Source organism: Rhinopithecus roxellana, chromosome 3 (genome assembly GCF_007565055.1).
Source record: "Rhinopithecus roxellana isolate Shanxi Qingling chromosome 3, ASM756505v1, whole genome shotgun sequence".
NCBI classification, from domain to species: domain Eukaryota; kingdom Metazoa; phylum Chordata; class Mammalia; order Primates; family Cercopithecidae; genus Rhinopithecus; species Rhinopithecus roxellana.
In genome coordinates, this window is record NC_044551.1 from 169509298 (window position 1) to 169536498 (window position 27201).

The window sequence follows — 27201 nt, forward strand, 5'->3', positions numbered from 1 at the left end:
TTCTGATTCCCACAAAATTTGGTGCAAATGAAATACTTTACGCATCTAGTACTTGATTAACAAAAGCTACATATTCAAATATTGTAGTCAGAAGAATTCATTGTCAATCATAGCCGACAATCCTAGTCTTAGTAGAGCTCATATTTGCAAACAATTCTAATTCTTAAAGGTTTTTTTTTTTTTTTAATCATTTGATCACTGTTTTTAAGAATTTGATCTCTCCACTCAAATCCCTAAAAGGTCTTAATTTTTTGAATGTGGTTGGTTGATTGGTTTTGTTGGAGTTCATTTTGTCTGTTTTTAGAGATGGGGATCTCGCTTTGTCACCGAGGCTGGAGTGCATTGGTGCGATCACAGCTCACTGCAGCTTCAGACTCCTGGGCCCAAGCAATCCTTTCACCTTCGCCTCCCGAAGTTGCTGGGATTACAGGCGTGAGCCACTGTGCAGGGCCTGTTAGGTCTCTCAAGTAGAGAGAATGTAATGTTCAAAAGTCAGGTCAGTTTTATAACTGGCAATCCAGCCTTTTGGGATATAATTAAAAGAGTAAATTCCCCTAATATGAATATACTGTTTAAGTCATTTGAGAGAGTTGACCAGTTGTATTTTAGGGATTAATTTTTAAAACATAGAATGTAAAAGTCAAATAATAATGAATTTCTGTATACATATAGCCCAGCTTCAAAAATTAAAAACATCTTGCAAATTTTGTTCCTTTCCCCCTACTTAAATTCCCTGTTGTATTTAAATACAAATGCCAGATACCATATTATGTCACTCGTAATATGAGTTTTAATTATTTTTATTAAAATAGTTTGATAAATTATTATTTTAATTATGAAATAGTGACATAATATGGTATCATAATATGGTATTCCTAAAATATTTTTAACAAGTTTTTTCTCATGTCACTATCGTATCTAACAAAATAATTATCTGATATTCAGTCCATATTTAAAGTTTCATGAATGTCTGAAGAAAATGCCATTTATAGTTGATTGGTTTGAATCAGGATCCAGTCAAAATAGGGGACTAGAGGAATGAATGTCACTATGATGAGATACTGAATATGGGAAATGCTTTAAGACAAATGACCCAGTTTTATTACCAAAAAAGTAGAATGAGGTTGGAGATGGAGACTATATATACAATGATTAAGAGCCCTGAGACATATTAGCATGTGTGGACTCTGGTTCTGATTCAGACAAATTATGAAATGATATTTTTAAGCAAAATTTAATAAATACAGTAGAGAAATACACAATATTGCAACTTTTAATCAAATAATGGATCCAGGCACCTAATCATCATCAGATGCTGAATCATTGGGTAAAATCTGGAGGATACATTAGTCCGTTTTTACACTGCTATAAAGATATTACTTGAGGCCTCATAATTTATAAAGGAAGTAGGTTTAATTGACTCACAGTTTTGCATGACTGGGGAGGCCTCAGGAAACTTACAATCATGGCAGAAGAGAAAGCAGGCACATCTTACATGGCAGGAGAAACAAAAGTGAAAGGGAAGGAGACCCTTGTAAAACCATCACATCTTGTGAAACTATCATGAGAGGAGCATGTGGGAAACTACCCCCACCATCCAATCACCTCCCACCCTTGACACATGGGGAGTATATTTCGAGATGAGATTTGGGTGGGGACGGGGAGCCAAACCATATCAGGGGACTTCATCAGGAGGATTGGGCTGGCAATACCTGAACTCCGTTATCAGTCACAACCTAAGATTGATAACCCGATGGTGTACTTTCTGAGGTGATGAAATGAGAAGTACGCAGCACCTGTGACGTATCATTTTCTTAAAAAGTTAACCTAGGATGAAGCCTCTAGGTTGAAGCTATAATATAAAGGTTTTAGCTCTTTTTGCCTTTCATTTCTTACCTATCATCTAATTCCTTGGGGTAGTAGTTTAGCGTATTGAAAGGACTTGGATTTTTTGCACCATGGTTAGAACCTTAGCCCCAGATCCTCTCTGACAACACTCAACCAAGTAATTTTACTTTGTTACTTGGGGTTACTTAGAAGTAATATCCATGTTACAGTGTGATTAAAATCATCTAGCAGATTACCTGGCATTTGTTAGTTCCACTAGGAAGTAGCAGTTACTTTTTCTAAAATGTTTTAAACCCAGACTTTTTTGTTTGTTTGTTTTATCTTCAGAGTTTTGCTCTTGTTGCCCAGGCTGGAGTGCAATGGTGCAATCTCGGCTCACTGCAACCTCCGCCTCCTGGGTTCAAGCGATTCTCTTGCCTCAGCCTCCCGAGTAGCTGGGATTACAGGTGTGTGCCACTACGTCCAGCTAATTTCTGTATTTTTAGTAGAGACAGGGTTTCAACATGGCCAGTCTGGTCTCGAACTCCGGACCTCAGGCAATCTTACCTGCTTTGGTCTCCCAAAGTGCTGGGATTACAGGCGTGAGCCACTGCACATTGTTCTTGATGGCACCAGAAATTACTGTCAAGAATTCTGTTTTTGATCCATTAACAACCTAGTTTTTATTACAGCGTTTGACTGAAATTGGAAGCAGAACTTTCAGAGAAATTTGTATTTAATAAGTATGTTCACTATTCAGATTTTTTTTTAACATTCCTTCCTGTTTTGGTTTTAATGGTTACAATTCTGGGGAGAAATCATATATAATTAAAAGACTGAGGAGGCTAGGCACGGTGGCTCACGCCTGTAATCCCTGCACTTTGGGAGGCCAAGGTGGGTGCATCACTTGAGGTCAAGAGTTTGAGACCAGCTTAGCCAACATGGCAAAACTCCGTCTCTACTAAAAATACAAAAATTAGCCGGGTGTGGTGGCGGTTGCTTATAATCCCAGCTACTCGGGAGACTGAGGCAGGAGAATCGCTTGAACCTGGGAGGTGGAGGTTGCAATGAGCCGAGATTGCACCCATTGCACCCCAGCCTGGGTGACAAGAGCAAGACTCTATCTCAAAAAAAAAAAAAAAAAAAAAATTGAGGCAAAGACTTAATAGGGAACACCTGAATTAAATACCCTTTGAGGCTGGAATGTCATAGGCCACCAGTCAGTGTAACAAAATGAAGTAAAGATTAATAGATTTTTGGAAGATCCCCCTGCCCTGGCCACCCAGGTGACTTAAAATTTTTCCATTATAAATAGAGTTTTTAAAACAAAAAAAATTAAGTGTTTTCAAAAGCTTCTTGGTTTACTTCTAGCTAAAGACAACATGAGCAGGTAGGGTCTTGAGAATGACAAAAGCAAGCCTTTATGATGTTTAGAGTATCTCATCGATAGGGGAGTTTACTTTTAAAAGATCTCGCTATTTACACTTTTCAGATTACTCTAGAAACATTTAAATATTTAGAGTGTCCTCACAACAACCGCATAACATGAGAACAATATGGTTTGCTTGTCAGCAGAGTTCGTTGGATTCAGACTCTGTTGTCACCTGTATTATGTAGACAAGTTACATAATCTCTGTAGTTTTCACCTGTATTATGTAGACAAGTTACATAATCTCTGTAGTCTCCTCATCTTGGAAGTAACACCTAAGTTCCTGAGGGTTGTGAGGATTAATTGAAATTTACATAAAGTGCTATTGAATAGTAGCTATTATTTTCACCATTTCTTGATCTATTCCCCATAGGTTTATACAGTATTCTATAGCCTACAAATTATTTTCCTGTTATTTTGCTTTTTACCCTACAGGAATTATATAAATGAGTGAGTGCAAATGTTAGCACAATAACTTTCTCTATGTGTGTACTTTTAATTTTTTGTGTCTTTAAAATGTTTCTTATAGGCAGTATATAGTTGGATTTGCTTTTTTATCATATTTAACAATCTGCCTTTTAGTTATGTTTGGACCACTTACATTTTGCGTAATTATTGATGTGGTTTGGTTTAGATTTGCCATCTTGATATTTTCTGTTCCATTTGTTCTTTGTTAGTATCTTCCTCTTTCTCTGCCTTATTTTGGACTATTTTTCTGTAACTCCACTTTATCTCCTTTGCTGGCTTATTAGCTGTAACTATTGTGTGTGTTTAGCGGTTGCTTTAGAGTTTATAGTGTACATCCTTGTGAAAAACCATCCATGTTAAAAACCCTCTATCTATCTATCTATCTATCTATCTATCTATCTATCTATCTATTGCTTTAAACCATTGATTATCTTTAAAAGACATTTAAATAATAAGAAAAGAAGCCTATATTTACCCACAGAGTTAGTATTTTCTGTGCTGTTCAGTCCTTGTATAAGTTCATGTTTCCATCTGGCATGGTTTTCCTTCTGCCTGAATTACTTCCATTAATGTTTTTTAAATTGTGGGTCTGATGGTGAATGAATTTTTTCAGCTTTTGTATGTCTAGGAGTCTCTCTTTTAGCTTTTGTTTTTTGAAAGGTAGTTTTGCTGGGTATAAAATTCTAGGTTGACAAAAGATGTTGTTTACCTATCTTCTGGGTTGCATTATTTCCAACAAAGAAATCTGCTGTTATCCTTGTTACTGTATTTATGTCTCTTTTTCTGGTTACATTGTTTTCTTTCACTCATTTCAAGCATTTTGATTCTAAGTGGCTTGTGTGGTTGTCTTCATGTTTCTTGTGTATGGGTTTCTTGAAATTATTGGATATGTGTGTGGGTTTATAGTTCTTACCAAATTTGGAAAATTTTTCAGCCATTATTCAAACATTTTTTTCTGCCGTCTTCCCTAGGGACTCCAGTTATACATACATTAGGCCACTTGAAGTGATTGCACAGATCACTGACACTCTTCATTTTTTTCAGTCTTTTTCTCACTGTTTCTTTTTGCTTATATTGATATATTTTTAAGTTCATTGCTGTTTTGCCCCAAAGTGTCTAATTTGCCTTTAATGTCATCCAATGTATTTTTCATCTCAAACATTACCATTTTGTCTCTAGAATTTTAAGTCTTTTTAAAAGATATCTTTCATGTCTCTACTTAACATGTTAAATCTTCCCTCTAGTTCCTTGAACATATGGAATACAGTTACAGCTTTTAATAGCTTTGCTTACTGCGAATTCTGTTACCTCTGTCATTTCTGGGTTGGTTTTGATTGATTGCATTTTCTTCTATTATGGGTCATATTTTCTTGCTGCTTTGCATGACTGGTAATTTTACCTTTTGTTTTACTTTATTGGGTAAAATTCTGTATGCTTTATTGCGGGACATGATTAAGTATTTGAATCAGTTTGATCTTAGATTTTCCACATTGGTTGGTAGGAAGAACTATGCCTGGCTTTGTGTGAGCTGTGGGGTTTGTGTTTGCCAATTATTAGAGTCTCATCCTTTTGGGTTATTCCATCCTGGCCTCTGGTAGTTTCCTCACGTGGATGCTGATGAGTCCTCAGGTGAAAGCTTCAGGGGGACCAGTTGCAGATCTCTAATTCTCTGTGCAGCTGTCCAATTCTCGGTGCAGCTCTCCCTCTCCTGTCCTCTCTGCAAATTCTAACTGCTTTGGCCTCCCTGGACTCAGCTTTCTCTCTTCACCGTCGGCTGGCTCTACCTGCACTATGTCCTGGAAAATCTCTCCAGAGTAGGAACCCAGCACAATCCTTGGGTTCACTTTGTTTCCCGTCTCCCAAGGATCACTGGCCTTTGATGCCTGATGTCTGGTGTCTCGAAAACTGCTGTTTTTACAGGTTTTTTTTTTTTTTTGCTTTTTAGTTGTTTTAAATAGTAAGATAGTAAATCTGGTCCATGTCAATATCTCTGTTTTAAAAACAAAAAGGTGGCCAGGCATGGCGGCTCACACCTGTAATCCCAGCATTTGGGAGGCCGAGGCAGAAGGATTGCTCGACCCCAGGAGTTCAAGAGCAGCCTGGGCAATATAGTGAGACCCCCACCTCTAAAAAAAAAAAAAAAAAAAGAAATTAAATAAAAAGTGAGGGTCTATAGCTTGTTTCAGTTTATACTGTGAGATATCAGTGGAGCCAGAACTAGAATCTAGGCATTGAATCAAAACCTGGTGCCTTTTTTTTTTTTTTTTTTTTTGAGACAGAGTCTCGCTCAGTCACCCAGGCTGGAGTGCAGTGGCACGATATCGGCTCACTGCAAGCTCTGCCTCCCAGGTTCACGCCAGTCTCCTGCCTCAGCCTCCCGAGTAGCTGGGACTACAGGCGCCCGCCACTACACCCGGCTAATTTTTTGTATTTTTTGTAGAGATGGGGTTTCACCGTCTTAGCCAGGATGGTCTCAATCTCCTGATCTCGTGATCCACCCGCCTCAGCCTCCCAAAGTGCTGGGATTACAGGCGTGAGCCACCATGTCCGGCCACCTGGTGCCTTTTTTGACATTGCCCTCTTAAAAAAATTTTTTTAAATTAACATTGCCAAAACAAACAAACCAAACGCTTTGCTATCCCTTTAAACCTTGTGGTTTAATTTTAAACAATTTTCTGCTGAAAATGTTTGTAAACTGGATTACATATCCATGCCTTCTTGAACAGTAGTTTGAATATATTTGAACCTTTTCATTATTAACATTACTTCTTCAGTGGTTGTCAACCCTATCTGACCCAAATAATCCCAATTTTATAAAATAGTTTGATATGCTCCTTTTATCTCCAAGAGTCTGAGCATTTGTGGATGATCAGGTCAGAGTTGCTACACATTTTTGTTCCAGTTGCAATGGGGTAAAGGTGTATCATGAGGTGCCCACCCTATTCTTTCCTGTCCCCATTGTATAAAAGCAGCCCTACCTCTTCTTCCTCATTAGGGTCAATTGCCTCTGCCAAATGGTGCCTTCTTGATTTCAGGTCCCTATATACAGAGTTCACAATGCCCTGGGTGGCAGCCATAGCTTATAGTTTAATGGAACTCCTACTGTGTGCCCTGTCAAGAATGTAACCCTTTGAGAACTAGGACCTCCAACCCTCTAACAGCAAGCACAACATCCCCCATGGGGTCATGGGGAGGGACGGCTAGTGCTTCTACCCCTGGGTTCGTGGACCCACGTATTCTTACTGGGAGCACAGCATCATACAGAGGTTCCTGATTTAACGTGTGGACTACATCCTGAGAGATGACACTAAATCCTTCAGGGAGTGGCCTCTGAGCTGGTGCTTCATCTGTGCCTTCAGAAGGCAGTTCCAGCATTCTATGAGGCTGGTTGCTCCTGACCAGTGTAGGATGCAATACAACCAGTGGATTCCTTGGTCCATGGGTTCACCTCCAGACCTTTACTGGAAAGTTGGTACCCTGGTTGGCTGTGGTGGTGTATGAGATCCCGTACCTGTGGGTTGGGCATTCTGTAAGGATAGCAATGGTGGCTGAGGCTCTGCAGGCAGGAAAGACAAGCCCACACCTGGTGCTATCCCTGTGAGGAGCAAACCACTGGCCCTTCCAGGAAGGAGGGAATCCGAAGTAGTTGGTTTGCCACCAGGTGGCCAGTTAGTCTCCCTGAGGAGTACCTTGTTTAGTCTTGCTGACAGGTTAGCCATTCATAGGCATTCGGTAGTGGGATTGATGTAAGTGCTGTCTACCTGTTAGGTGATGCTTCACATGATAGGTTAGCGGATATTCTTTTATTCCCCCTCAAGACCTGCCCTTCACCCTTCTGCCTCTGCTCTCTGCCCTTTAGGAGGCTGGCCCTGGGCCCTGGAGGTTTGGTCATTGGAAGGCCCCAGTAGATCAGAGAGCAGGAGAGAGCAGTTGAGTCTTTATTCCATGAGCTCCCTCCCTTCCAAGCCATGGCTTTGCAGAGGCTGTGCCCTTAACCAAGGGCCACAGGTGCTGTGGAGCAGCCCTCTTCTATAGCTCCCAGTTCCCCAGGATTCCCAGTTAGGGATGGTAATGGCCTCCCACTGTCAATACCCACAGAGTGCTGCTTCGGCCTCCCCTGCTGGCCCCTCTGATCTCCACTTTATGAAGTGGCTTTACATCCAGGCTGTCTTGAGTCACCCTCTCTGAGGATGCCATCTATTCTTCCAGGACCTTAATGGACACAAGTAAGTCATTTTCTTTCTTGCCTTTTAGAATGAGTTGTAGACAGCATTTCCATCTTAATTCAGCTGCCCCAATTCCCTGATTAATCCTGTGGGCCACCTTAAATTGGGCAGTCTGGGAAGGTCTTTTAGAAGCAGTGAGGTTGAGGACCTTAACCTGGAGGATGAGGAGGGGCTTGCTGTTCAACGATCTGAGAGCAGAATGCAGGTAGTGAGGTGGTAGGCAAGGGCAGAGGCCCAAGGGGCCAGTGAGCTTGGCTTTTTCAATACCCAGAAGCTTCTGGAACATGGCAAACAATACACGCAGTAACATTAACATAGGTGGTGTGCAGTTTACCTATATGTCTGTAAGAAATGTACTGCTGACTTGTAAGAGGGTGTTGACCTCTTTTCAGAATAGAGTGTCAAATTTGCTTAGCACAAGTACTTTTGATTCTATTCAGTATACACTAGACTTTAGCACAGAGCCAAGACTATCGCTGTATAACCATAATCCCCGGCCATCTCAGGGGTTCCCCTCTGAATTAAGGGAAGGAGAAGGAACATGTTAGCCAGAGACGCTCAACAGTTCTAAAAGGTGAGTATCCACAGAAATTAGACAACCAGAAGATATCCAGAGCGTGACAGGGAAGATGGATATAACGTATTTTTCTAAAAACAAAAAATGGTTGTGGAGTTATCAAATCACAAAGATCTGAGCTAATGGTTTGTTGTTTTTATTTAGATATTACAGGAGTTAGCGGAAGAGTTACCTGGGACCCATTTAGGACATGAATATGCCTGGTAGGAATCTGAACCCAGCCTGACATCCAGCAGTTCTTCCCTTTCCTGCCAAGACTTGTTAGTGCCTCTCATTCTGTTCTCTGGACCCAGGCTGTACGCCAGAGCCTTCTTGCCTCAGCCCTGTGATTTAAATTTTCAGCAGAATCGCAGTACAGGTTAAGTGTGGCGCATACTAGATCATAATTTTTGGCCAAGTTGTGCGTCTAATACAGAATTAAGTCATCAGGTGAATAAGACTTGGAGTTCATTTTCTCAATCTTTCCCATTCGTTATAGTCTCAGTTTTCTCAAAAGCTCTCTCTAGGCCAGAAACAGTCTTACCATTTTTGTTTTCCGCACCTAAGTCCGGCAGGTAAGAACCCATGAGAAGATTCTAAGAGGCGTATTTCTATTTGGCGCAATCTCGACCCTGCCTCTCCAAATGTGAGTGCGCAGAGGTCGCTTTCCGCCACCAAGCGGCGCTAATCCACCACCTAGGACAGACCCACTAAGTTTTTCCATAGGATTTGAAGTTTTGAACTTTTACAAATGTCAGAAAGGTTAATTCACAAGTTTAGAGTAATGCGCTAAGGCACGAGTGGTGGGTGCTCCAGCCTCGGGTGGGCTGCAGAAGGCGCGCGGTGTCGCTGAGCGCCCCTCCGACCTCTGGGGTCCACAGGGCGGACTTGCGCTGCGGAAGCTTCAGAGGTGCGCGCGGGGGCGGGTGCCGGCGCCCCGGGCAGGTGAGGGCAGAGGTGCGCGCTGCGCGTGGGATCAGCCTGGCGAAGACCCGTGGCTCCGCGGAGCTAGCTCCTTCCTCACCCCCTCCCCCTCGCCGCGCGGGGCCAGCCCGGCCGCTCCTCCCCTGGGTGGGTCCCAGCTCCTTTTCTGGCAGGGTCTATTTGCATAGAGGAAACTGCCCAAAGTGGCCGCTGCGGAGGAGCTGGCGGCGGCGAAGGGGGCGTGCGCGGCGATCCGCTGCTACCCGGCGGCTAAGCCCCGCGCCCGGCGGACCTCGTGCCTTGGGCGGTCCCGCCTGCTTCTCTTGCACTCAGCCTCTACCCCAGCTCAGCACCGCCCCCTCGTAGAGTCCACGCGCGACAAACGCGCCATGGGCCCAGGCGAGCGCGCCGGTGGCGGCGGCGACGCGGGGAAGGGCAATGCTTCGGGCGGCGGCGGCGGCGGCGGTGGCGGGCGCTCGGCGACGACTGCTGGGTCCCGGGCGGTGAGCGCGCTGTGCCTGCTGCTCTCCGTGGGCTCGGCGGCTGCCTGCCTGCTGCTGGGTGTCCAGGCAGCCGCGCTGCAGGGCCGGGTGGCGGCGCTCGAGGAGGAGCTGGAGCTGCTGCGGCGCGCGGGGCCACCAGGAGCCCTGGACGCCTGGGCCGAGCCGCACCTGGAGCGCCTGCTGCGGGAGGTGAGCATCGGGGCGCGTTGCTGGGGCGGACTCGGGTCTGTCGGGCTGAGGGTGGCGGTACGCTGGGGGTCGGGGCAGCGGGCGGGTCTCTGGGAGGAGAGTTGCCCGCCGGCTTCGTGTGCTCGGGGCCATCCCAGAGATAGGCGCGTCTGCGCCATGGCGGAGGCTGGGGGTGCCGGCCCCAAGGGGTTTTGCGGTCTCCGCTCCGGCCTCAGGATCCCGTGCCAGGCAGGCGGCCGCGGGAAAAGGGAAGGAGAGACCACGGACTTTGGAATAACAGACCTAGGGTCAGTTTCCACAGGGTGTGCGCTCGGACACTCCGCTTCCCGCCGGCGGCCGGCGTCGGGGATAAAGATGAGGCTCGTGGGAAGTGTCTGGTGACTGTGACCAGTAGCACCTACTGTTCCTAACCAACGCTGATACACCTGGAGAGGCGGTGGTCACAGCAGAGGAAAGCCTCAGACAGGCTCAAGGGCTGGGCCCCGCCGTGCTGGGGTGTGTCTCCAGCAGCTCAGGCCCCAAGGCTGAGCCGTCACCGGGGCTCTGAGGCATTGGGGATGGGGGTGGGGACAACACGTGAGCTGGTAGGATGAGGGGAAGGAGAAACAATCCGGGGTAGAGGACCTGCATTCTAGTTTCAGGCGGTGCCATCTGGGGTATGGGCTCTCAAGACATCCCGAGTTTCCCGTCCCTTACCTGGAATCGCGACTTCCACAGCTTACTTGAAGGCTCATATGAAGCTCTGTGACATTTCTAAGGGTTAAGATTGCTGCTGTGTGTCTTCAAAGAAAGGGCCACATTGGGTCCTCAAAGCCTCACCCAACGTGTTGGTCAAAGCCTCCACTTTTTGTGGGGCAGTTCTCCTCCCCACAAAACTGGACAGGCCCTGGTGGGCTGGCCAGAGACTCCCCTGCCAAGCCTTCCTTCTCTTCCTGGGATAGATGGCTGCCCCAGACCCCAAAGTCACTGCCCAAGGGGGCGTCCTCAGTTGCTGTGTGAAAACAGGCAGGGTTTCAAAGTGGAGGAGAGGGAGGATTGGCCTGTTCACCCCCAATTCCCTAGACTCTGCCCAGCTGGGATCTTTATTAGTGTGTCCAGCTGTGTTTCCAATGTTGCGTTCCTTTGGACTCTGAAGGAAAGTGGAAGAAGGTGTGCCACACCTCCTTGTTCACCCCACCTGTTTCCTAGTAACTTTAATTTCAGCTAGGATCACATCTCTTCTAGCTGGGTTCTGGGTAAAATTGCTGCTTCATGAAATGATTTCCTCTTTTCCACTTCCAAGGGCCTGCAGGCTTCAGAACTCTCAGCCCTGCTGGCAGCTCCTGGCGATGGTTTCATAACTGCCGCCCATTATCTTTGGTCAAATCCCTGGAGACCAGGGTGTTGACTTGATTTATGGAGGGCCAGTCAAGTTTCTACCGGTTAGTGCTGTAAGTGCGGCTGCTCTTTCTCATAGGAGGCCTCTCTTATTTGCTAAAAATAAACCGCAAGCCCTGATTGAGTAAATCAGAAGTCCTGATATAACCATTTTACAAGGAACTACAAATTGTCTATTTTAGGAGGGAGAGGCATCCTGGGCCGGCAACCGCTGCTGGGACGTGTTGATTCTGAAGTCCTGAACTTCAGCTGGCAGAGACTGTGCAGTTGCTCTCCCAGGCTCCCCCCAGCAGCAACTGAATTTTACCTGGGTGAACTATACTGCTTGAACAATGAGTTATTGGACTGGGTGTGTGTTCTCTCTCTCTCTGTCTGTCTCTCTTTTCTTGATTAGAAAGGCAAAAGAAAAATTTAGAATCTAGGGAACCCTGGATTCTGGAGAACTTGCTGTGCCATTCACACATGGTCCTACTCCCTAATCCCAGCTGGGTATCTGAGGCACATGCTATGCTAGGAGTGTAAACTGGTTGGGTTTTCCTGCCAGTGGAGAGTCAGAGATGGTGCAGTATGAATGCAGTTGGGGTCGAACTTCTGGTTGTTTGGGTGCCCCCTGTGAGACAGCTTCTCTCCTAGGGGTACCAGCCTGTTTCTGCTAGGAGCTATTCTTCTTGTAAATGTTACTGGATGGGAAATGTCCACAACCTGGCCGGTGACAATGAGTTCCTTGGCTGGGAGGAGACCACCGTGGGAGGCACATACGGGGAGTGAGTAATTGACTCTAATTAGATGTATAGATACTTTTTCAAGCCGTTAGATATGAAGGCCAAATGAATGTTGAACTGAAAATCTTAGAAGAAAAGAACATTTGTACTTGAAGGTGTTTTTCACTTCTGATTTGTTCTCAGCGAAGCCTCTTTTAAGCCAGCGCTGAAGTAGTTGTGTATATGAGTGTGCGGGCAGCTTGTCCTACCAACAAACTTGTTTCCAGAGAACCAGAGGCAGAAACCATGTCCAAATTAAAAGAAAAGACATCCTTGCCAACCATACATGGCTTTAATGTCAGGGGAAAAAAAGCCAACAAAAGCCACTGTTAATATGGGACCCACCGTCGTTGTTCCCTTGGGAACAGAACTGTGAAATAACTTTTTCTGGGACTGGCTGATGTGCCTGATAATGAAGATACAGAAGCTACAAGAAAGGAATATTCATGTCAACTCATAGTCATTAAAGACCCTTCCCATGGCACACGAAGAGATAAACAAGATTTCTGAGTAAGAGCCATGAATGATGGTATCTTCAGTATGATGTGAAAATATTCATGCAAAAATAAAAATCTAATATTTTCTTCTTAAAGTGTTTTAAATAGGTTGCCTAAGTAATCAGTCCCCCCATCTCATACCTATAGTTACAATGTTATAAAAGCTTAAAACTTTAGAATACATGGCTTTCATAATACAGTAAAAAATGTAATGCAAGGATTAAAGAAATATTTAGTTGTATTCAGAGGAGATCGTGCCAGCTTACAATGGATTTATTGTTGGCTGTTGGCCTTCCATTGTCCAGACCAATCAGTTTGAAAACAAGACAAGCCCAGAGACTGGGAGTGAAGTTTACGCACTTTCCTTCTCTCTTATCAACTCTATGTATTGGTTAAATACTGTCAACCCAGAGTCAAATGGAGATTTTTCAGCCTCTTTGTTGGTTTGTCTACTTGTCAGAGCTGCTCTCTGCTGTCAGTTTTAATGAAGATACCTATTTTTGAATCCCATGGCACAACTGGAGATGCAGTGTAAATCGTAGCTACATTTGTTTCCTTGACATTTCCTGGCTCCCAAAACAAACAAAAAAAAGTTTCCTTTCAATGACTTCCTGGCCTGCTCACTCTCTCTCTCTCTTTTCTTCTTCTTCTTCTTTTTTCTTTCTTGCAACAGTTTGGGAGAGCTTTATAATAATAGCAGCATATTTAGAATGAGCCAAGGATTGGGGCATTCCTTTCACAGATCTATTTTGTCATTTTGGATTGGACTTTTCCACATTGGCTTTGAAGGTTTGAGGCCTGGCCCCTGAGATGGGGAATCTGTAGGCTGAATGAATTTTTCCTGGGGGCAGAGCAGAGCAGACCGGTACCCGAGGCTTCCTATCAGCAGAAGAGAGTTTGAGGCCTGGTCCCACCATTTACCAGCTCCGTCGTCCAACCTCTTCCACTGCCTCCCCTCTGATGGTGTGCTCACAACTCCTCTGTATGCAAATATGGTAACATATAGGAAAAGTACAGGATGGTAAATATGCTTTTGATGGCGAGTAACAGAATACCCGAGTGTCCTCACTTACCATACACTACAAGAGAAGCCTGGAAGACGGTTGGCACATCCTGGGTTTGTCAGCGACTTGGCCACAACTGGGTACCACTCAGTGTCTGCCATTCTCTTGTCCTTTCCTCGTGGTCACAAGATGGCTGCTGCAGCTGCGAACCTGTGTCTTCACCCAAGAGTAGCCTGGGTAGAAGGGAAGGGGGCAGGGAAAAGAGCGGGCTTCCTGAGAGGTTGTCTCTTTCATTTCAATTCAGGGGAAAACTTTCCCAGCTTTCAGCAGTCTTATAGCCACTAGCCAGAGCTGAGTCACAGGGTCACCATCGCCCTGTCGCTGGCAAGGGTAATGCGATTGCCATAGGAGGCTTTGGCTCATCTTGACTCATCCCCTGAGGCTGGGCATATTGCCACTGGAGCAGAATTGAGGCTTTGGGAGGAAGACTGGGCATGGCTACTGGGGAGCAACCAACAGAGTCAGCCAGTGCTGTAGAGCTTTACCCCAGCGTCAACCAGGGACGTGGAATGTTACTCCAGTGTCATCCAGGGCTGTGGGGTGTTACCCCCACATGAATCAGGCCACGGAGTGTTACCCTAGAGTCAGCCGGGGCCACGAGTGTTACCCCAGTGTCTGCTGAGGCCATGGAATGTTTCTGCTGTCACCCCAGAGGAGGATGGGGCAGAGTGGGGGTTCAGTCATCCACTGGCCCGCCTACGTTTTCATAACTGGACCTTCCTTCCACTTTGGTGTTTCCCAGGCCCCACACTTTGGGAACATTCTTCAACCACAACATTTCTGTCTCCTTTGGGGCCCTGCTGTCCAGCTGTGCTCCCAGCCACAGCTGAAGGAAGGGAAGGTTGGTGGGTTTGGGATTCTCTCTGGCACAGTCCCATTCTTTGCGGTCTTTGGCCTTTAACCCTTGAGCAGATGCTGTTCCGCCCCCGAAGTGAGTGACTAAGGGTGGCACTCTAGGACGTTGCTTGCCAGCTTTCCAAGATCACAGCACATGCAAAGAACAGTAGCACTTCCCCTCACTGCAGGAAGGGAAGAGGACACTAGGCTGGAGGTGACCAGCCACTCCCCAAGCCCCCAAGCACCAAGGCAGTCAGTCTACCCAGAGACCACATACGGTGCACCTGCACCCACTCGGTGTGTCTGGGAAGCTCTGTTACCCACTCCTACCCTGCCTTTCCCCCAGCTCCTTGGCTTTCTTAGCAGCCATATCTGACTGTGGCCTCCAAATCCCCTTCCAGAGTGGGTGCAGTTAGAGTTAGAGTCATGGTTGCCAGAGCAGGCTGTCCCTCCTTCCCTCACCAAGGAGCATGCCATTAACTTCAACTTTTCTAGACGCCTTTGGATCCTTTTACCCTCAAATAGCAATGTGACACAACTCCAAGATGGTGCAGCTTCAATTTAAAAGAATTCAGGCTGGGGCACGGTGGCTCACACCTGTAATCTCAGTGCTTTGGGGGACCAAGGTGGGTGGGTAACTTGAGCCCAGGAGTTCAAGACCAACTTGGATGATATAGCAAGACCTCGTCTCTATTAAAATAAAAACACCCATATATATATGTATTTATCTGTAGGTGCATGTGTGGCCAAACGCAGTGGCTCATGCCTGTAATCCCAGCACTTGGGGAGGCCACGGTGGGTGGATCACTTGAGGTCAGGAGTTTGAGACCAGCCTGGACAACATGGTGAAACCCTGTCTCTATTAAAAATACAAAATTTAGCTGGGCGTGGTGACATGCGTCTGTAATCCCCGCTACTTGGGAGGCTGAGGCATGAGAATTGCTTGAATCCAGCAGGTGGAGGTTGCAGTGAGCCAAGATCAAGATCTTGAGCCAAGAACTCAAGATCAATACACCCAGGCACTGTATTCTAACCTGGGTGAGTACATCTCAAATAATAATAATAATTAGCTGTGCGTGGTGGTGCAAGCCTGTAGTTCCAGCTACTCAAGACACTGAGGTGTGAGGATTGCTCAAGCCCAGGTGTTTGAGGTTGCAGTGAGCCATGATTGTGCCACTGCACTCCAGCCTGGGTGACAGACTGAGGCTGTTTCAACAACAAATAAAAATAGGGCAAAAAAGGGGGGCAGGGAATTAATTAGCTTGAGTAACAGAGAAGTCCAGGCTAGTGTCTGTGTAGGCACAGCTTGAGGTGCCTGGATTTCGTTTCTTCCTCTTTGCTCCATATTTCTCAAGGATGCTCTTGCTCTCCCCGTAAAGTGCCAGGGATGCTTCCAGCAGCTCCAGATTCACATCCTTAGTGTTAGTTTCTGTTTTCCAGCAGTCACAGCAGAAATTCCCTAATTCCGTCTGATGGACCCATGTGGATTGCCTGCATTGATCAATACAGACGGCCTGCATCTAACAATGCGGATTACCTGTCCTGGTCACTGAGACCTGCAGGGTAGCCTCTCCGATGGGCCAGGCTCAGTTGTGTCTCTATGTGTGTTCATGTGTGTGCACGATCAACCCCACTGGAGCTCTAGGGACCAAGAAGTGAAAGCTGATCCCAAAGGACAATTTGGAGTGGTTACTAGAAGAAGGGGGAGAGGACATGGGGCCGGTGAAACCAGTAGGTGGCCATCCAAGGAATAGGGTGAGAAGCTTGGGCTCTAAGCTGGACCTGTGTTCTAGAGAAATTCCACCTCGATGGCATGAAACTCAATGAAAGGATTTTTGATCCAGTGGGGTGGCCAGTGGGTGCTTGTTCTGTAGAGGTTTATGTACATTGATAAATTTGGGTTTATCTGTGCCAGTATTGAAATCTGTGTTTCTCTGTATATACTGTGCTTACAAAATGTGAGCTTTACAAGTTACTTCAAATCCTAAAAATTGTCCACAACAGCCTCATGAGATGTACAGACAGAGGTTACTGCCGTTGTTTTACAGGGGGAGAAATGTCACAGAGGTGGAGGAGCACACAGGGCCAGGCCTGAGCTCCCTTAGGTTTGCAGGCTGCCTTGGAAGAAGGGAGTGAAACGGACGAATGTCCGCGAACCCTGTGTGTGGGTTTGGCACTCAGTCTGGGACAGTGTGGGTGTGCCCAGGTCAGGCCACCTGCTCCCATGTCCCTGTTCCTCTGCCCACTTTCATCAGCTTCCTGGGGAATGTTCTCATGGGGAGTGTTCTCAGAGGATGTCTCTGGCCTAGTTGGGGAGTCTGGGGAGTACCCCAAATCCTCAGGACCTGGAGTGGTGAGGTGCGTGTAGCTTGGGGGTTGTCACGCCTTGCTTGGTGCTTTTGGAGGGCTGAGTCTAGAAGAGGAAAATGCTGAGGGCTGGAGGGGAAGGGTCTAGACAAGGAGCCTGGGGACCTCTCCGAGCCTCAGTTCTCTGGCTGTGAGGTGGGGCTGGCGCAGCCAGGGGTGCACTGTGAGCCCTGTGCCCCGCCGTCCTGTGCTTTCAGGGCCTCGCGAAGTGTAGATGTGATCCTGCGTCTTCAGAGGAGCCCTCTCTGCCCCACAGATTTCTCTGTTGCTCCCCTCTCTTGAAATAATTCTGAGTCCCTCCCTGGGGCAGTGGAGGGTGTTGGGAGGTGGAGATCTTCCCCAGAGCCCTCCTCCAGGCAGCTGCACTTTGTATTCTTGCCCCTTGACATGCCCGTCAGTGCTCCGGCTCCTGCTGCGCGGAGCTATGGCTGCCTCCTTTACCTAGGCTCTCAGGTCGGGAAATGGCATGATGGCTTGCCCATCCTTCCATCCTTCTCTCTCCTTCTTTTTTTTTTTTTTTTGAGACAGGGTCTCATCCTGTCTCCCAGGCTGGAGTGCAGTGCTGTGATCATAGCTCACGGCAGTCTTGGACTCCTGGCCTCAAACAATCTTCCTGCCTCAGCCTCCCGAAAGGCTGGGATTATAGATCTGAGCTACTGCACCTGTTCCCCCGCCCCCCCGCTTTTTTTTTTTTTGAGACGGAGTCTGGCTCTGTCACCCAGGCTGGAGTGCAGTGGCCGGATCTCAGCTCACTGCAAGCTCTGCCTCCCAGGTTCACGCCATTCTCCTGCCTCAGCCTCCCGAGTAGCTGGGACTACAGGCGCCCGCCACCTCGCCCGGCTAGTTTTTTGTATTTTTTAGTTGAGACAGGGTTTCACCGTGTTAGCCAGGATGGTCTCGATCTCCTGACCTCGTGATCCGCCCGTCTTGGCCTCCCAAAGTGCTGGGATTACAGGCTTGAGCCACCGCGCCCGGCCACCGCCCCCCCTTTTTAAAAAAAATAACCAAGCTATATCTTGATTTAGCATGATGAATGTTACTGAATAATCTTACCATCCTAAACCAAGGGCTATTTAACTTCCGGCATAATCCTTTCTCATCCATCCTGTGGACAGATATTTGCTCACCTAATTTTAACCACAGTAAACTGTACATCACACATTTTTCCAGGTGATGCATCATCTTTAGGGTCATGTTTGATGACTGTATCATATATCCCATCAAGAAAATCTTGTCTATCCCATCAACAAAATATACATCCTACTATCAACATGGCATACAACCCCCCCCCCCATTTTTGTTAGTGCAGGTAATGGTACAATCGGTGGTTTTGAGGGGAAAGTTTCTTTCTTCTGTTATTCTTTGGGATGTGGAGTAACTGGATACAGAAGGATGTCTTTCGGGCTTTTTCGTTTTAGTTTTTTTGTTTTTTGAGATGGAATCTCACTCTGTCACCCAGGCTGGAGTGCAGTGGCATGATCTTGGCTCACTGCAACCTCCGTCTCCTGGGTTCAAGCGATTCTCCTGCCTCAGCCTCCCAAGTAGCTGAAATTACAGGCGCCTACAACCATGCCCAGCTAATTTTTGTATTTTTAGTAGAGTTGGGGTTTCACCACGTTGGCCAGGCTTGTCTCGAACTCCTGACCTCAGGTGATTTGCCTGCCTTGGCCTCCCAAAGTGCTGGGATTACAGGCATGAGCCACCTCGCCCGGCCTTGTTTTAATTTTAGAACAACTGAGTTTGAGACAGACAGGTTTCTCCTTCTGTGGTGTTCAGAATCTATGGGACCATTATGAAATTGTGCTTCAAGTTTTACAATGAGCAACATGGATTCAATATATCTTTTAGTTGAATTTTTAATTTCAGTTGGATTTATCATTGTTGTTGAAAGCATAAAGCAATTGATAACAAAGAAAGCCTTAAAATAAGTTACAGAAAAAGTTTGAAGGTTCATTTCAGAGTTAGGCCCTTGTATGGGTTTGGTGTGGAAACTTTCTTTCTTTCTTTTTGAGATAGAGTCTCGCTCTGTCACAGGCAGGTGTGCAGTGCCATGATGATGGCTCACTGCAGCCTCGGCCCCTGGACTCAGGTGATCCTTCCGCCTCAGCCTCCCGAGTAGCTGGGACTACAGGTGAGCACCACCACAGCTGGCTAATTTGTTTACAGTTTTTGTCTTGCTATGTTGACCAGGCTGGTCTTTAACTGCTGGCCTCAAGCAACCCTCCCACCTTGGCCTTCCAAAGTGTTGAGATTACAGGCATGAGCCACCACACCCAGCCAGAAACCTTTCTTGAGCAGCATTTAGTGGCGCCAGGCACTGCGCTTGGTCCTCACTGTGACTTCTCGTTATGTGAACGAATGTAATTCAGTTTGGGAAAATTCTCCAGAGGCCGCACACCACCTCCACTCTCTCCCTCATGCAATTTTCATCATGAGTTGAATAGGATTAATCTTTAACTGTTGACATAGGCACTCAGAGAACATCCCTTCATCATGTCCAGAAACATGTTTCAGGACTAAGCACAAACCTTTGGGAGAAAAAAATAAGTTTGCAGATGGCCTCTGAAAGTCACGGGTCGGCGTGCTCCTAGAGGCTATAGGACAAACAGCTGTGTGCGTCCCATGTGCGTCCTGGGCAGAGGATTCACATGTTCTCTAGTTTCTTTTTTCGTTTGTTTGTTTTTTGAGATGGAGTCTCAGTCTGTCACCCAGGCTGGAGTACAATGGCACGATCTCGGCTCACTGTAGCCTCCGCCTCTCAAGTTCAAGTGATTCTACTGCCTCAGCCTCTGGAGCAGCTGGGATTACAGGCGTGCACCGTCACGCCCGGCTAATTTTTGTATTTTTAGTAGAGATGGAGTTTCACCGTGTTGGCCAGACTGTTCTCTAACTCCTGATCTCAGATGATCCACCCGCCTTGGCCTCCCAAAGTGCTGGGATTACAGGAGTGAGCCACCACTCCCAGCCTCATGTCCTCTAAGTTTCTTAACAGCCTCCTCTCTCTACAGCTGCTCTGCCGTGGGTAAGATGGGATCCAGCCTTCCAGAGAGGGGCAGCGATTGGCCCCTGGTGGCAGTGGGCACCTGAACCTAGGTGACCCAGTAACCTCACTCCTAATCCCCTGCCCTTTCCACAGCCTCATGGCTGTTTCCCTGGTGGAAACAATGATTTGGCTTTGAGCAGCAGCTTTTTCTGGGAGTGTGGACATCCTGGCAGACATCTGTAAGTGACAGATGCGTGGAGTAGCAGGGAACACTTCAGCCTTGGCCAGGTGCGGTGGCTCACACCTGTAATCCCAGCACTTTGGGACGCTGAGGCAGGTGGATCACAAGGTAAAGAGTTTGAGACCAGCCTGGCAAACATGGTGTCTGTCCTAAAAGTACAAAAATCAGCCGTGTGCAGTCGTGGCTGTCTGTTATCCCAGCTACTCGGGAAGCTGAGGCAGGAGAATCTCTCGAACCCGGGAGGCAGAGGTTGCAGTGATCTGAGATCTCGTCACCGCACTCTAGCCTGGGCAACAGAGCAAGACTCGGTCTCAAACAAACAAACAAACAAGACTTCAGCCTTGAGGACACCCAGGTTCGCATCCCAGCACTGCTATGAGGACACCCAGGTTCGCATCCCAGCACTGCTATGAGGACACCCAGGTTCGCATCCCAGCACTGCTATGAGGACACCCAGGTTCGCATCCCAGCACTGCTGTGAGGACACCCAGGTTCGCATCCCAGCACTGCTCTGAGGACACCCAGGTTCGCATCCCAGCACTGCTATTTTCCAGCTGTGTGACCTCGGGTAAATGAGTGTTTTTCCAAAGCTCAGTTTGCCCATCTATGAAACAGGGATTATAGTACTTATCTCACAAAGTGTCTGTGAGAATTAAGGGGATGTATCCCAAGCACTCAGCATATCGTGTACACCCTGAACATGGCTGCTGTTGTTAGAACTTTTTCTTTGACTGAATCTGGAAGGAATGTCTACATCTGTTTGCTAATCACTGGAGGTCCCATGGCGACATGGCTGACCTTAAGATTGTTTTAACACCGGGATTCCGCCATCCTGTCAAGGACATACAGAAGCAAAAAAGCTGTTAGCACATGTCCAGCCTCTGAGGCAAGGATCAGAGAAATGTGAGTTGGTTGTTGAAGAAATGCAAAGACTTGAATTAACTTCATGACCCCATTTTTTGGTTTATCATTTGAGCAGACTGAGACTTTCCATTAATTTAAAAAAGTCATAATTATGACCAAAATAAAAATAAAATTATTCATGAAAATAAGTTTATGGATTTGTCCTTGTGAAAGGGCACACGAACACCTCATCAATTTGCTTTAATTAAGAGCGTCCTCTGTCTCAAAAAAAAAAAAAAAGATAGTCTGTTTTTGTAATCATGCAGTGTGGCAGCAACACGGCGGAACGCTCATGGCTCACCTGTGAGCTAGAGGCTTCACACACATCTGCTTCACTTCACATTGGCAAATGAGAAAATCTATTCTCCTGATGTAGCCACGGAATTTGGGGGCGGGGAGGGAAGGCGGTGCTTGCAGATGGGTAATGGCAACTTCTGAAATGGAATTTGTTTCCAACTCTGAGTTGTGAAACAAAGCATAAAGCAATTAGAATGTATTTGAAAAAGTATGTATTTGGAAAAGTTTAAATCTACTCCACTTTGGGCCTCCTGGGAAGAACATCACACAAAAAATGCAGGATCTGTTCGTTGATTTAACTGTGCTTTAACTGCGCCTTTTTGTGTGATGCTTGGACTGTTACCTCCTACAGCATCTTGTTTGCAGACCAGGGTTGTGGTGCAGTCAAGAAGGGAAGATTCCCCTGATGTCAAGGGGACTAGAGTGTGTGTGAGCGTAAGCTAATGTGAGGGTGGAAGTATGCGTGTGCTCGGAGTATGCATGCGTGTGTGTGTACATGGGTGTGTGTACGTGCCAGGCGTATGCATGTGTGCATATGTGTGTATACATGGGTGTATGTGTGCACATGTGTGTATGTATGCATATAAATATGCCTGTGTGTGCATGCATGTGGGTGTGTGCGTGTGCATGTGTGTGCATGCTGTGTGGGCACTGTACAGGCATCTCACTTGTAAAGTGAGAGACTTTATAAGGTGCCCAGATGGGACCAGCCTGACCTTATCGCCTTACCATGGAAGTTATCCCTTCCAAGTTTCCCCGAAAGATCCCGTAGCTGGGCCCTGACAGCTCATGCAGTGGGCTTTAGAATTGGGAGACCTGGGTCTGAGTCCAGAGCTGCCTCTGAACCGGCCAGCGTCCTGGGACAAGTTGGTTGACTTTTCCGAACCTCGGCTTCCTCTTCTGGAAAGGGGCTGGCAGAATCCACCTCACTCGTCTAAGTGAGGACGGAGCAATGGCCTTTCCGGGGCTGCCCCGCGGGGGTGCAGCGCGGCCGGAGGCGCCCCCTTGGCACTCACTCGGGTCCGGGCTGGCACAGAGACCCCATCCAGGCTGGGGGCTGAGCGGGGGGTGCGGGTTCAGGGAGGGCCCTGGTCTGTTCCCCAGGTCTCCTCCCCAGGCCCTGCTGAAAGCCCTAGCGGGTCCCCCGGGCCCTGCCCTCGGTGAGTGCCTGAGCATCCCCCGACAGCTCCACGCCGCAGTGGCGGTGTCAAGGCCTAATCGTGTGCCCCCTTCACGTGGCGAAGTCATCACCCCTGGGCCTCCGGATGCGGCCGCCCGCGGAAATGGGGCCTTTAAGGAGGCGGATGAGGTGGCGCGGGTCGTTGGGCGGGGCGGGGGTGCCCTAATCCCACAGGGCTGGTGTCCTGGCGTCCCCGGAAGAGCAGGCGCGGCCAGCACGCTGGGACCACCAGCCGTAGGGAGAGGGCTCGGGAAGAACCAGGCCCCGCCAGGACGAGGGGCCCCGGGTCCGCGCCCGGGCTCCGGACCAGCCGCGGGCCCCCGGGACGGCAGACCAGGGACCTGCCGGGCCTTGGGAGCTGGGCTGAGCGAGGGCGCCGGGGCCTCGGCCCACAGGGCGGGGAGGCGCCAACGGCGACAGAAGACCCCGGCGGGGAGTCCTCGGGCCGAAGCGGGACGGCACCGGGGACGCTGCGGGAAGGGCCGCTCGCTCGGCTGCGCGGGGCCGGGGGCAGCGGGGAGGAAATCCCTGCGGGGCTGACCCTGCAGAGCGGCCAGCGCCACGCTGCACGCCCAGCCCAAAGCCGAACCCAGGCCGCCCGCGGTGCCCACGCGGGGAGGGCGGCACTGCCCCAGAGGCCCGCGCTGGAGGCGGAGGCCCGGCGCCTCCCAGGACAGGACCGAGAGGCCGGCGCGGCGGTAGCCGGGGGACACGCTGGGGCTTTTAGCAGGGCCTGGCGCGCGGGGCCCGGGGAGGGGACCGCGGCTGCGGTGAGGAGAGGGTTCGAGGATCAGGGCCCTTCCCGACCCCGCGCCTGGATGGGTCTCTGTGCCAGCCCAGGGTGGTGAACCCCCGAGGGCGGGTTCTGAGCGGCCGTGTATGTCTTTGACAAATAATGAGGACGGGCTCGGTGGCTCACGCCTGTAATCCCAGCACTTTGGGAGGCCGAGGCGGGTGGAGTCAGGAGTTTGAGACCAGCCTGGCCAGTATGGCGAAACCCCGTCTCTACTAAAAATACAAAATTTAGCCGGGCGTGGTGGCAGGTGCTTGTAATCCCAGCTATCGGGAGGCTGAGGCAGGAGAATAGGTTGAACCCGGGAGGCGGAGGTTGCAGTGAGACAACATCAGGCCACTGGACTCCAGTCTGGGGTGACGGAGTGAGACTCCTTCTCAAAAAAAAAAAAAAAAAAAAAAAAAAAGAAAAATAATGAATGGGAACGCCAGTGAGCTATTGGGCAGGAGGGCAAGACTTTCAGCCAGTATGCTTTAGGGAACTGAACTTCGCTTGAAAAAACTACCCTCGCAAAATCACCCCCAACGGCTGTAAGTTGGAGGTCCCAGCATGGACTTGCTGCACTAGGAAAAACGCAGTCCGAAGGGGTATTGAGGGACTGCCAAAAGCACTGTGGCTTCGTGACCTTCAAGCCCCTGTGGACACCACTGTCCAGGCCAATTCGAGTTTGGTTTTTATCCATTGCTACTAGAGGAATCAATGAATTGACTTGCTGGCTTGGAAGACTTGTGAAGTAGTTGTGGCTACAGTCATATTCTGAACACCCGGTGTATGTGAGTTTCTCTGAGGACAGATATGCCTGGCAAAACTTGGAGGAAATGAAAGTGGGCCTGGTCCCCGCTTCCTTCCTGTCCTGAGCCCCTTCTCCTCAACCCCAACACAATGGCTCATACACTCTTCTTGCCTTTCCCAGGAACTGTCCTGCATTCTGTTTCTGCTCTCACAGCAATCCATCTCCTGAATAGTGAGGACCAGGTGGCAGGTGCCTTGTCTGTGGGAAGAGCACGGGACCTGCTGTGGGAAGACTTGCTTTTTAGTTCCAGCTTTGCCACTGCCCATTGAGGTGGTCTAGGTGAACCATGGAACTGCTTGAGATTTATCTTCCAAAAAGATAGGTGGAAATATTAATAATTCATTATCTTCTGCAGGAGCTCCTAGTGAGGGTCTAAGGAGGTAACACATGGGAGTGTGTTGTGAACGGCAAATTAACATGAAAAACAAGATGTTGTTGCTGATAAGCAGCTGAATATGTGACTTTCCTTGGGAGATGCTGCACTTTCAAAAGGGGTCTTTGAAGAGGGAAGCTTCTTCATTCCCTCCACGAATGAAGCTGTAATGGTGAAAAGACAGCCTCAGGAAGGGTTGATATTTTGAGGTTAAGACGTCCTTCCTAACTGTCCGATTATCCCTTAGTTTTGTGGCTGACTTCATTCCCAGGATAGTAGTTAAGACCTGGAGGTTCCCGTTTCCTAAAGGAGGACGCTTTTCTTTTCATTGGTGGATATTTGTGCAGCACTCATAAGGCAAGAAGTGGTGTTGAGAAAGGAGGGATTGAATGAACAGCCTGGCTCCCCTTGACCCTAAGAATACAGGTGGGGAGCTGTGTGGAGCTGTCCTTTCCTTCTTCTGAAGGTAAAAAAGCAACTGACACGTGAAAGATATCAGGATGCAGATTGCTAGTTAATGGCTGCTAAGAACTTGAAAGCAAATGAAGAGTTGTCCCAAAAGAAGGGGCTGGGAAGTGTTGATCTCATGCGTCAAATCAGGCAAGTAAGTGCCTGGATTCCTATTGAGCAGAAGTGCTGGAGAAGGGACTCTGGTTTGAAGAGATGTCAGGTGGAGGGTGTCCTCGTTCTCTCCAACTCGGAAATGCTAGGCTCCTGGATACCTTCAGCGTTTAACATTCATGCAGTGGGAAAGACAACATAGATTGTCTTATGTTTCTTGACACTTCAAACTAGTTGCCGCAAGAAACAGAATGCTGTCGTTTTGACCTACCCTTTTGGAGTAAGCTTCTCTTTCAGAGTGTGTATATTTTTGGGGAAACAACTTATATTATCTGAATGTCTTCCTGCAAGGAGCATTTAAGCGGCTTCCAAATATTTCATGGAAGCAGCCTTTTCATTGGCATATTTGCAGCAAACAGCAGTATTTGTAGAGTCATCCAACCCCGTGGCAAGTAGAATGCTTGGATAAATTGAGAGGCTGGCATGGTTTTCTTGTGGGATTCCACTGAGAATTTCCCTCCACATCCTGCAACTTACTTTTTTTCTTTTGTTCTAACTCTAAAAAAAAAGGGGGTAGCCGGGCGCAGTGGCTCAAGCTTGTAATCCCAGCACTTTGGGAGGCCGAGACGGGCAGATCACGAGGTCAGGAGATCGAGACCATCCTGGCTAACACGGTGAAACCCCGTCTCTACTAAAAAATACAAAAAACTAGCCGGGCGAGGTGACAGGCACCTGTAGTCCCAGCTACTCGGAGGCTGAGGCAGGAGAATGGCATAAACCCGGGAGGCGGAGCTTGCAGTGAGCTGAGAACCGGCCACTGCACTCCAGCCTGGGCGACAGAGCGAGACTCCGTCTCAAAAAAAAAAAAAAAAAAGAAAGAGAGTCACTCAGTGTGCCAATGGGAGTCACTGATTAAACCCGCATTCCTTAGAGAAAAGCCAGGCGGCACCTGCCAAGTGCAGTGGCTGGGCCAGATGCTCTCACAATTGGCTTTTGCTGTGACTCTGCCGGGGGCTTTACCTGGCACCGAATCCAAGCAGAACCTGAGGCTGTGTGATGCCTTCTGTGCCCAGGACACATACTCCATCACCCACCAATCCTGTGGAAGCCACGGCCAGGGAGTTTTGTTGTTTACCTTTTTTTTTTTTTTTTTTTAAGTATAATTGACATAGAGTGAACTCCACAAATTAAAAATGCACAGCTTAATACATTGTTTTTTCTTTTTTCTTTTTTTTTTTGAGATGGAGTCTTGCTCTGTCGCCCAGGGTGGAGTGCGGTGGCGCGATCTCAGCTCACTGCAAGCTCCGCCTCCTGGGTTCACGCCATTCTCCTGCCTCAGCCTCCCGAGTAGCTGGGACTACAGGCGCCCGCCACCACGCCTGGCTAGTTTTTTGTATTTTTAATTGAGATGGGGTTTCACCGTGTTAGCCAGGATGGTCTCGAACTCCTGATCTCATGATCTGCCCGCCTCGGCCTCCCAAAGTACTGGGATTACAGGTGTGAGCCACTGTGTCCAGCTGATAAATTTTGACATCTGTGCACAACTATGAAACACCCTCCACAATCTAGATAGGAAGCGCATCCCTCACCCTCCAGAGTTTCCTCCTGCCTCGTTTAATTCTCTCCCTTCCAACCCTCCCTGCCTGCCACCAAGGTGCCACTGATTTTTCTATTACTATTGATTCATTTTCATTTTCCAGGACTTTTCTCTGGGTGGAATAACATACTCTTTGTTAGTCTCGTTTCTTTCATTCAGAGTAGTTATTGAGAGACACTTTAGTATGTTTATGTAGTGGTTATACAAAGAACTGCTTTTGCACAATAGTTAATTCATTCTTTTTCATTACCGAGTATTAGTTCACTATATGGATATACCACAATTTGTTTATCCATTCAGCTATTGATGGATGTTTTGATCGTTTCCAGTTTTTGTCTATTATAAATAAAGCTGCTATGGGTATTCATGTGCCAGTCCCTGTACAAATTTATTCTTTTTTTTTTTTTTTTTTTTTTTTTTGAGATGGAGTCTCGGTCTGTCGCCCAGGCTGGAGT

At 47.9% G+C, this 27201-nt stretch overlaps 1 protein-coding gene across 5 annotated transcripts in view; it reads left to right on the forward strand.

Annotated features, from left to right (window-relative positions):
- Nucleotides 1–9534: 9534 nt before the first annotated feature.
- The window catches only part of COL23A1 (collagen type XXIII alpha 1 chain), a 353238-nt gene continuing 335571 nt past the window's right edge, over nt 9535–27201 (forward strand). For all 5 annotated transcript variants that reach the window (XM_030926648.1, XM_030926647.1, XM_010361876.2 and 2 more), the window contains exon 1: nt 9535–10122. In XM_030926648.1, the coding sequence (XP_030782508.1) occupies nt 9820–10122 (303 nt within the window). In that variant the 5' untranslated portion in view covers nt 9535–9819. The remainder of the gene's footprint in view (nt 10123–27201) is intronic.